Genomic DNA, 12,143 nt, shown 5'->3' with positions numbered 1-12,143 from the left:
TCTGCTTGTTCCAGAGCCATTCACCGTCACATAAAGCTAACCATGACCCTCTGACCACTCCCAACCTTCCGAAGACCATGGTCAAACACATCTTAGACATGGTCAAATACATCTTAGACATTTGTTTCGATTCAAAGACATTCGCCGTCAAAATAGCCAACCATGATCTCCCGTCCACTCCCAAGACCATATGGTTGGGAGTCGGTTGGACGCAAGATCGGCCATGGTTGGCAGTTAGTCTGTGAGGTTGGCTGCTGGTCGACTGTACATGTGCTAGCTGCCATGTTTGAAAACGTTCAATGTATTCAAGTCGGGGGTTTTGGGGAGTAAACGAAGGATGGGCTAAGAACTGGTCGGAAGTCGCTCATCAGATAGTAACTTGATTGGGAGTCAAACAACAATTTAGATCTAGAAGAGAGACAAAAAGATGTCTTTACTTGCGTAAATTACAGATGTTACATAATAGCGACCCAAAAATATGAAGGTAATGTTCACACTAGTACTCTAAGTGCAGTCAATTGTCGTTCGAATAAGGTTCACGTTTTCTTAAATACCATTTCCATGAATCTTTTATACAACATAAATGCTATCTTTTATTTTCATAAAGCGATGTATGCAATTATAAAAGCATTCTTGAGTAATGCCAATCAATGTTTATGTTTTGTTAACAGGGAGATCGTCTTTCCTACGGGATGACGATTTTGTTGTCCATGGTGGTCTCTCTGGTCTTCATCACAGATGTTCTGCCGGCCAAGGGTACTATGCCTGTTGTAGGTAAGAGCCTCTATGACAATGTTAAAACTTCCAATACCTTTATATGTCAGAAAATGAGTTTAGAGCGCCATGCGATCACGTCAACATTTCGAAAGACGAATCCGAGGAGGTATATGAGATAAAGATAAGACATAGATCATCCTCAATTAATTTAATTCGTCCATCTTAGCGCTGCTGATTGTCGTGTACATGTGCATGATGGGATTTTTCCTGATCGTCACCGTCATAGTCATCAGGATCAGCTCCAGGGTGAGTGTCTTTATCACATTATTACATAGTGCTTGTTTTGGGTTTCAAACAGGATTCCGTATTTAATGTGTGTGTGTGTGTGTGTGTGTGTGTGTGTGTGTATGTGTGTGTGCGTGCGTGCGTGCGTGCGTTGCACTACAGAGTCCATTAGTCACTGACGAAAAATAATGGATGATACTTGAACGTTTGATAGTTTTCAAAACCAATCTAGATGCTTTAGTAACTGTTCAATTGCTGTGTAAGGTGTCTGTCTAATTTTGCCACATGTTTCTGTAAGGACAAAGACCTGCCACCCCTTGTGAAGAAGGTGTTTCTCCGGCATGTCGCACGGCTGGTGTTCCTGGGGGACCTCACCCAGACTAAACACGGCCACACCGTCCTGGAAGTGGAAGTAGACAGCTTTGAGATGGGGAAAGGCACGATGGGAAATGACAGGTAGGTTTTGTCGCCATCTTGGCACCATAATCTCTTCTAAATCCATCCTGGTATTTACGTGTACACTTATATGTACCTGTACCATGGCTGCAGTTTACTTAGGCAAATTTCCTCACTCAACTAGATTTAAAATGTTTTAAACTATTGGTAAGTATTACATGTATAGAGAGAGGGTGGAACAAGAAGCTATCTACTAGTATATGAAATAACCTTTCGTTCAAACTTATCCTTCTACTATAACGAAAAAAAGTGAGCTTTCCATAGAAGCCACTACTCACCATCGTGTTAAATGTTGTCATATTGCTGTTTATTTTTTTAGTAAACCAGCCGAAGCTGATCCAAAACACCTTCTTGAAGTGCTGCAGTCTCTTAAGGAGTCCGTCAATGGCCTCAGTAACGCCGTGGAGTCCCTTGCGATCTCAGCCCCACCCAAGACCACCGAGACGACGGATGATGAGGGACCTAAGACGGACTACAGCAAACTTGCTAAGGTCCTAGACCGTCTCTGTCTCACATTGTATGTGTTTGGACTGATCATTGCAATTCCTATTGTGAGATTTTCTGCTGGAGACAACTAATTGTGGTACAGAGAGGGGGAATCCACAACTTCATTGAATGACAAAATGTCAAACTAAAGAAATTCTCGCATTCTGATTAGTGTAGCTAATGTTAATGGCGGTTTCGAACAAACCCATTCGTAAAGATTGGCTGTCTTTTCAATCATTTTTATTAGAGTTTGCAATATTTAGAAGATTTGTAATAAGTCTAACAGTGCCTCTAAGGATAGTACGCAACATTTAGAAACAACGTGTTACGTTTAGAGTAGTTAGTACCATTTAGAACATGTTATAATAATTGGCACAGTAGAACAGTTTTGTAACAATCAGAACAGATAGCAACATTTGAGACGAATTGTAAGGTTTGGAACAGCCTTTAGCATTTATAAAGTCATAATATACGTTTAAATCATGTATAAACATTTTGTAGCGTTTCCGTAACATTTAAAAAGCATGAAAAGTTTAAACAGCTTGTGACTTTTAGGATTAGTTGGTAGGATAACATTTAACAGTTCATAACATTTGGAAGTGCTGAAATAAAGAACTATGTGAATATGCATATTAGCTCAATTTACATAATAAAGGACAACATGCTCCTAATTCTACAGTTTTAACTGCCAGAAATTAAACATAATATTAAACAAAACCAATCCAAATCATAACCTCATCAACATAATGTATGAAATATATGAAATTATAGACCAGCCTTCTTTCATAATAAGATGAGGCTGTCATAGGGTGGAGAATATTATCAACTGATATGATTTATGCAAATTAGAGTTTTTATTTGCATAGTCAATGCAAGTCATTTATCATTCGTCAGTCATTAAGATTAATACTGTTTAGTAAGGGGATAAAATAGTGGACCTCCAGGTGTCCATAAAATAAATCTGAAAATAGCAGCTGGCCGAATACTAGTACATGGCAATCAGCAAAATTTTATATTGTCTGGCAAGGCATTTTCTACTGGCAGATTAATTTTAAATTTCCATAAGCCTTCATTCCCCTCAACCCACGTGTCGACTGTAGTGTTAACTCTTATCGCCAGGAGGCATCAGTGAAATACATCAAACTACTTACAACTTGATCCAATGATCGATCTATAATGTAATAGGGCCATATCTAAACTTAACTGCGACGTTGAATCTAGAACTTTGAACTTTGTCATGCTTTAAACCGTGCTTGTATGACAATTTGCTCTCTTTTTACTATAATGGATCTACATTGCAAAAGTTGTCTTTAAGCCACAGCGAGTAAATTTTATGGATGACATCCTTCGCAGACTCCAAATCTAATGCGAGCGGGCGAAAAAAAACAAGACGGACCCAAAAACAAGGCTCCTGCATTTTCAAATTTTGACTAAATTATTGTACAAATAGTTTTGATTCAGTGAAAACATCACATATACACAGTCAGCCTCACATATTACTGCATCAAAGTGAAAACAAAACATTAAGTCAGAGCCTTTTCTTTTCTCCTCTCTTCATAGTTATCTGCCATCCACCTTCCGGCATGGCCACTGTCAGAAGGCAACAAAATTTCTTGTGTTTTTTTTCTCTAAAATCAGGCGAAAATTAATGCGCGCTGATGTCATCCATCAAAATCACTTGCTGTGGCCTTAGGTACAGATTACATTCTTTCGGAAACATTGCCCCTCCCGCTTTACCACCATTCAAGCTAAGGTCAAGCAATGTAGCAGTAATTACTGTGGAAAGCGTTTCATTATGTAACAGTACTGAGTGTTTTTTGTAGTGGATCAAATAATAAATGTAATTTAAGTATAGTATAGTATCAATTTGGCGCAGTGTTTAAAGGGCCAACAGTTAGAGCTGCAATTTTGAAAGGCATATCACTCATTCATTCATGCATGTCATGAATTGCCCTTGGGCATGTTTGATAAGACATTGTTGAGAAACAGGTTCGTCCGATTTCAGCGACTTAAACAATGCATGAGCTTCATCACTAAGAAGTTCACAATATTTTGTGCTCAGTTATCCCACCATTAAAGACTACTCAAAGTTTAAGAAATCAATCTTTAACGTCAACTGGAACGTCTAGATTAAACATATTAACAAGTCATGTTTGTCACGAAAGTTTCTCTGTGTCGGTAGTCACATGTTTAAAGTCTACGAGATACCTTTGACTCAGTGTTGACGTCACACCTCAAAGAAGCCACGCGACAAGCTTCACTTAGTCAGTCTACTGAGTGACTGGTCGAAAGCTCTAGGTGAGAGAATTTTTTGTGTTTTAACTTTTAACAAGTCATGTAAACGTTAAATTTGCTGTGTTTAAACAGTGTTTGTATGACAGTTTGGTCTTTTTGACTCTGATAAATCTACTATGCAAAGTTGTCTTTAGATAAACATTACATTCTTTCGGATATATTGCCCCTCCCCCCTTTACCACCATTCAAGTTCAAACAATGTAGCAGTAAATATGCGCTTGTTCAGAAGGCACCAAGAGACTGCCGTATCAGGCATTCCATCGAGTACGAATTACCAGTTAGATGTTCAAATATGCCCCATGCCTACTCCTCCTGAGTTCACATGACAAGTTACCCACAAACATGTCGAGACTTTAACGTGGCAGAAGTAATCGACGTGACCCCTTGGGCCCTATAGATTGTCTGTGTGACAGTGTGGTATTCTTATACCCTGTGCACTGATATCTATGAGCACATCCTGTGTACTACATGTAACTCGTCGATTCAGACTACATGATTTCAACCGTCTGCACATTACATGTCTCTGATATCTCGAAGTCGTGCCAGACAAGGAATACAAGTCCCCACGTGTTACCAGGTATCCTGCATGAGCTTGCGGTGTTAACCGACCGGGTATCCGCAACTCCAGGTATGTTTTAGACCTTATTCTAATCGTCTACCAACGTATAATTTCCAAATTAAGGACGTTAGAACAAGGAGATTGAAGTGAGAAGGATCAAGCACATAATTATTATTCTTCATTCCCGTTTTAAACCTCGTTGGCTCAACGTCATGCATGTTCGTAGCGAGTGTAAAAAGACATGATCGCGTGAAATCTAGTACCTTGATTCGTATAGATCTTCTGGCCACATTCCTGTGTTTTAACGTCCAGTTCCAACATGGCTTGGCTCGGGGGTGTCGACTTCGCGTTTAATTTCAGCGCTGGGGGTAAGGGGTGGTTGGGGCGGTAAGACGGAATACAGCGCGTTGCATATTAAACATCTGCAAGGGCCGCCCTGAAATTATATTTGTACGCTAAGGAAAAATAAAACCGAGAGTCATGAAATATAGCAGAAGAGAATGATATTCTGCTCGTAATATTGCATGAATGTGGAGAACTTAAAAACTTTATTTGGCTTAGATCGGCTTCGCTCGATACTTTGTGATTAACCTTGAAGTTCGTAACTTACATCAAATATAAGAAATAACTAGAAAGGCCAATATTTGCTTTGGAGCAAATACAGCGATGGGTTCACCACATTTTACGACATGGCAGGGAAAGAATGAGAAACACAAGGGAAAACAATGATTTACATTGATATAACTATAATATGAAGTAACATACAACTAAAACAACAGTTGGATAGCTATTCCCTACTTTATTGGTTAGGATTTTTAATTGCATAATGCAAACTGTTGATTTTCAAAAAAAAAAAACGTTCATGCCCCGCATTCCAATGCTGGAGCAGAAAAGCTTGAAATACCTACCAAAACACTTGCAAGAAATGCTCTGTGCAGGTGGAAATGCTCTGTGCAGGTGTTAATCAAGTTAAATCCCAACAGCCAATCAGCAAGAAGTATAGAGGAAAGCTGCATGCCTATTGGTTGATGCCCTGCATTCCATTGTGATGACTCATGCCCAGACGTGGTAAACACGGCACACTAACACAGTAATACATTTGCTATAACACAGCCAAAAAACTCAAATAAAACCATTCTAAAAGCCTGTATCACAAAAATTTAAAAAACGCCTAGGGGTATTTGCCCACTGTACCTCCATACCAAATTTCAGGACCTTAAGCCCTAAAATGAAGAAGCTGAATCCATTTAAAAAATGGCAGGAGAAGGAGAAGGAGAAGAAGAAACATCAGAAAAAGCAATATGGGTTCACCACCACTTCTTGGTGTGGTGAACCCATAATGACCAAACAGTGATAGGAACTACAAAACACGACGTCCCACCGACACAAAAACCATACAAAACTGACCTCAGGGTCGGCTAAAGAAGCAGACTCCGGTACGGTGCCAAAAACAACAACAATGGAACGAGCACCCTCTAAACATTCAGAAAAAAACATTTGGGGGTAAAATATCGCGACATGACATTTTTGTGGCTGTAAGAAATCGTAATAAATATCCACAACAATGACGGTAAACTCAGCGGAGGACTGGATCCCGACATAATGATAATGATGATGTAATCCAGCCATGCTAGTCGTACAGCAAAAATTCAAATATATCTAAATAACCGCCCTGCTGTTCTGGAGCCGACTATGACGTCTGTCGAACCCTACCGAGAATTCCAAATATGGCAATCGTCGGAAACCTGAGGCACATCGGCCCTGGTCGGGCCACGCTCGGTGCTTGTGACGTCATGCTAAAGCTCATTTGCCTGGAAAATCCCGCAAACTACGCCACGGAGTTACGGATCAAAGACTAATTAGAGGCGTTTCAAAAGTGTAACGGTGCTTTATTTTTGTCGTGGTTCAAATAATAGATTGATTTATGTATAGTATAGTAGTACTTTGGTACAGTGTTTAAAGGGCCAACAGTTACAGCCACGCTTTTGAACAAGGCATATCACTTATTCATTCATGCATGTCATGAATTGCCCTCTGGCATGTTTTTATAAGATTTTTTTAAAAAAAGGGTCGTCCCATTTCAGCGAGTTCAACAATGCGTGAGCTTCGAATTCATCACTAAAAGTTCCACAATATTTTGTGCTTAATAATCCCACATTAAAGATTCCTCAAAGTTTAAGAAATCAATCTTTAATGTAAACTGTCATGTAATCTGTCATGAAAGTTCCTCTGTGTCGGTAGTCTACGAGATACCTTTGACCCAGTGGTGACGTCACACCTCAAAGAAGCCACGCGACAAGCTTCACTGGGTCAGTCTCCTGAGTGACTGGTCGAAAGCTCTAGGTGAGAGAATTTTTTGTGTTTTAACTTTTAACAAGTCATGTAAACGTTAAATTTGCTGTGTTTAAACAGTGTTTGTATGACAGTTTGGTCTTTAGTGATAAATCTACTATGCAAAGTTGTCTTTAGATAAACATTACATTCTTTCGGATATATTGCCCCTCCCCCCTTTACCACCATTCAAGTTCAAACAATATAGCAGTAAATATATGCGCTTGTTCAGAAGGCACCAAGAGACTGCCGTATCAGGCATTCCATCGAGTACGAATTACCAGTTAGATGTTCAAATATGCCCCATGTCTACTCTCCCTGAGTTCACATGACAAGTTACCCACAAACATGTCGAGACTTTAACGTGGCAGAAGTAATCGACGTGACCCCTTGGGCCTTATAGATTGTCTGTGTGACAGTGCGGTATTCTTATACCCTGATCTTCGTAACTTCTTTCAAATACAATCAAGGGACAAGAAATAATAACCTAACAGTGATCTCTTTAGGAAATATGCAAAACACGACGTCCCACTGACACTTCAGGGTCGGCAAAAACCCAGAAGTACGGTGCCAAAAACAACAACAAGAACGGCTACCCCCTGAAAGTTCAGAAAAAACTTGCTGCAAGAATTGTAGCAACATCCACAACAATGACCGTAAACTCATCCATGCTAGTCGTACAGCAACAATTCAAATATATCAATAAATAACCGCCTTGTAGTCCTGGATCCGACCATGACGTCTGTCCAACCCTACCGAGAATTCCAAGTATGGCAATCGTCCGAAACCTGGGGCACATCGGCCCTGGTCGGGCCACGCTCGGTGCTTGTGGCGTCATGCTAAAGCTCATTTGCGTGGAAAATCCCGCAAAACTATGCTCAGAACTTACGGATCAAAGCCGGACCGCAGAATCTTACAGCGTGGTGTTACTCCTCATTTGAACATCCTTGGTTATCTAACTAGAGGCGTTGCATTAAGTGTAGCCGTACTAGTTGATAAAAATTATTTAGTGCAGTGTTTGAAGGGCCAACAGTTACAGCCATGCTTTTGAACAGACATATCACTCATTCATTCATGCATGTCATGAATTGCCCTTGGGCATGTTTGATAAGACATTGTTGAGAAACAGGTTCGTCCGATTTCAGCGACTTAAACAATGCACGAGCTTCATCACTAAGAAGTCCACAATATTTTGTGCTCAATAATTCCACCATGAAGGACTACTTAATGTTTAAAAAATCAATCTTTATGGTCAAAAGGATGGTATTGAATTTTGGTAGGCACGTTACTATTGGGGAAACGAAGGTCAAGTTCGAAAATTGGCCTTATTAGGACGGTTGTATTGCTGCTGTGGACCTTTTGCGTTTCTTGATTTGTTTTAATCACCAAGCAGATCCTAGGATGGCAAAAAGATAGTATGAAATTGCACGGTGCAAATTGACCAGGCAGTATTCACGGACCAGAGAGGGTCCGATTCGCCACCAAAAAAATTTTTGGGCTTATTGGACCCACCCTACGTGTAGGATCTGCTTGCAGATTTGTTTGTTAATATAAAATTTGCGATGGTGTGCATGAATGGTTACCTGTAGGTTAGGCAAGTTACTGTTGGGTAAAGAAAAGTTAAGCTCAAGTATGGGCTTTTAGGCAGCTGCAAATTCCTACATTGTTCCAATGTACCTGTAGTTTATCGGTTCGCTTAAGCTTGTGAACATGACAATTCGATCGTGAATTGAATTAGGCAAGCTATTGTATGGAAGTCAATGTGGCGCAGACGGTGGCGCGTTCGGCTCACACCCAAGAGGTTCCAGGTTCGAATCCTGCCCATGTCACCGATCTTGTGTCTTGGGAAAGGCACTTGACACGACTTTCCTCACTTCGCTCTTGAAAATGATTACTATCCCCTGTGTTAGTTGCGGCATTAATATAAGTTGAAAAAACTTGAGTGTGTCGTCACCACGTCTTGTGATTACATGTTGGAATATCTAAAAAAAATGGGTAATTTACAGAATGTGCCTTGTGGTGGATTCCTACATTACTGCGATGGTCGTTTTGTGTTTGTTTATTTATTTGTTTGTTTGTTTGTTTGTTTGGGAATAGGATAACTCGAGATCCTGTGGATGGATCGTGATTTATTTTTGATGTAGTAATATTGAGACTTATTCTCCACCATTTCTTTTTGCTTTCTACTTTGTTTATAGGACAGAAGCGATGGGCAGCCGACTTAGAACCGCGGTCTTTGCGGTCCTGCTTATCTCCGTCGCATTTGTCTGCGGTCAGCAAACTGCAACTCCACCCCGACCGACAGGGGGCACCACAACCCCGTCAGAACAGGTCAATGTCCTACAGGCCGAACGTGGACGTGTAGGAAATTTCAGTACGCCTGGGTTTCCAGACAACTACCCAAGTAAGAAAGTTTCTTATCTGATATTTTTAAGAAAATGTCATAAAATGATTTGATAGTTACCTTCGCCAAGAAGAATGTTTTCAGTAGCGTTTGTACGTCTGTCTGTTTGTCTGTCTGTGAACAGCATAACTCAAAAAGCTTTACATGCATGGTCATGAAACTTGGCATGTCTTAATAAGACCTAGAAATGATAAGGTTTTGGGCTCCCTTTTGGCTTTTGTTGGTACTGCAACAGAACTTAGGGTTTTTCTATCTCAGGATCTGGCCATTAATTTTGGATGGTAGATAGCTCTTGGGCTAGGTAAGATATGACATGAGTTTTGGCCAACTTAGCCTCCAGGCCTTTCTATGGGAATATGGATCGTAGAATTCGACAAAAAAAGAGAATCAAATGGGCCAAGGGAGTCCGACCAAGGGGAGGTAGTTTCTTTCCCTAGCCTCCGAACTGCGCGGCCCAATCAAACCTACAAGGAGGCCAAATATTCTCCTATATATAGCCAGCGTAGTTAGTCTGGTAGAGACTAGGGCCCACTAGTGGCTTGTTCTGGAACTGCAGGACCGTTTGTTGAAAAATCTTTGAGGACAACTCAGGAACAAGTTGACAGATTATCGTGATTTTTGGTAGGTAGCTGAAGTGATGCTTGCCATAATCTGAAGAAAATTTTGCAAATCTGGCGCCAATTTGCGTAATTAATGAAGATACTCCACAGATCTGCTTCGATCGATAATTATAGGACTATGAAGCAGTTGTAACATGAAATTGAGAACGAGAAAACATCTGAGGAAATAGATTATGTAAATAAGACGTAATTTGCATTGTTAATGGGAAATTGTCAAAATTTCATAGTTGTAACTGCTGGGAATTTTATACTTTGAGTATGAGCGCATTTGGACGTTGAATGTGAACATCAACAAACATGATTCATTCAAATCATGACGTCATTTGTATAATATTTGATGACGTGGTAGAATAGCCATTTTTGTTAGGATAATATGATCAACTAATATAATCCATGAAAATGAGACTCTCATTTGCGAAATCAATCATTAAAATTGTATAATTCGTCAACCGGGTGGGTAAACATTATTTGGCGAAGGTATGAGATCGTGGAACTCTTGTTCTCACTGAGTTCATCAAATTTACCGATCTTTCATGAATTATGCAAATTAGACTATGATTAGATATATGAATTATGTTTATTAGCAAATCATGATATACGGCTGATGATTTTATATGCATGTTATTGCCCGCATTGTCTGAATGCCGATACATATAGTGACAAAACAGGAATTGAAATATGTGAATCTTTACATCATTGCAGACAATACAAATAGAACGTGGAGGATTGAAGCTACTTTGCCTGATGATGTGGTATACTTGACGTTCGACCATTTTGATCTGGAAAGGCCCAACTTTAGCGGGAATTGTTCCTGGGACTCTGTTGCTGTGTATGACCATAACAACGATTTGATAGGTATGCCCTTTTGGTTCAGTTCCTTTTATATATCAAATATCAAAATTATTTAGATAATACAGAAACATCAAGAAGAAATTGAAAATCCTAATATTATTTTTAGATTATGTCTGTGAATTGAAAGCTGATATTATCCATGCATTTGGTCACAGACTTTCAAAAGGCCAAAGAAAAGAACATGTAAAAAATTGACGATAGCAAAATAACATGAAAACAAAACCCGTAGATACCTGAATTGTAGAAATAATGTCAAAACTGTGTTTGGTCAAGCATTAATACTGTCTTCTTTAACTTTAGGGAAAACGCTCTGTGGGGAGAAACTGCCTAAGACCAACTACACTTCCCGCGACCTGTCGGTAGTTTTCATATCGGATGCGAAGGTGACAAGGTCTGGATTCTCCGCAACTTACTGGGCTTCATTAGGTACGGGAGATTCTCTGGGTAACGTACTTATGATTTGTTGTCGTCATGTACCATTCATCAATTCATTTAACAGTTCTTAGTAATTCGAAGTATGTATATGGCATGATTTCCGTGACGAAATTACGGACGTAAAAAGTTAGGTTTTTTGGTGTATACGTCACGTTTTTTTTTTTGTTTTATCTAGGCCACACGTCACCGTCAAAACGCTCGGAAACCTTACGTACATATGGTTCTGAAATTTCCGTACCAAAATTACGGACGTCACATTTTCGGTCTATGCGTCATGTACGTTTCATTTATACGTGAGGTACTGATACGTACTGGAATTTTCATGTCAAAATAACTTACGGTTCGGGTGTTTATAAACGTCACGTTTCAAGTTTATACCAAATGTTATGTCAACGTAGGTTTGCGTCATCGTTACGTTGACGTTGACATAACGTATTATACATGGCATCATTCCGTGCCAAAATTTCGGACGTAAAAACGTCACGGTTTTGGGTCTATACGTCACGTTTACTGGTCAATACGTATGACAAACAAACGTCACGTATTGCAAATGGTATTGATACGTTATGTATATGTGGTTCTGCAGTTTCAGTGTTAATAATATAAATATTGATTAACCCTATCTAGACCGGGCTTTTTTGGGCAAGGTGGGACCGGGCCGGGGGGGGGGGGCGTCATTCGCCCCCCCCCTCCCACGAACTCG

The 12,143-nt window shown here is 39.9% G+C and overlaps 1 protein-coding gene across 1 annotated transcript in view; it reads left to right on the top strand.

The window, feature by feature from the left end:
* Window positions 1–12,143, top strand: part of LOC109483204 — a 59,944-nt gene that overhangs the window by 12,765 nt on the left and 35,036 nt on the right. Inside the window, 8 exon segments of the mRNA XM_019786185.1 lie at window positions 672–774; window positions 944–1,023; window positions 1,301–1,458; window positions 1,778–1,975; window positions 8,719–8,733; window positions 9,346–9,533; window positions 10,856–11,008; window positions 11,306–11,449. Coding sequence (XP_019641744.1) covers window positions 672–774; window positions 944–1,023; window positions 1,301–1,458; window positions 1,778–1,975; window positions 8,719–8,733; window positions 9,346–9,533; window positions 10,856–11,008; window positions 11,306–11,449 — 1,039 coding nt within the window.

The sequence above is a fragment of the Branchiostoma belcheri genome, unplaced genomic scaffold, assembly GCF_001625305.1.
Source record: "Branchiostoma belcheri isolate BF01 breed outbred unplaced genomic scaffold, Haploidv18h27 scaffold63, whole genome shotgun sequence".
In the NCBI taxonomy this organism is placed as follows: Eukaryota; Metazoa; Chordata; class Leptocardii; order Amphioxiformes; family Branchiostomatidae; genus Branchiostoma; species Branchiostoma belcheri.
This window is presented reverse-complemented; position numbering and strand designations above follow the sequence as displayed.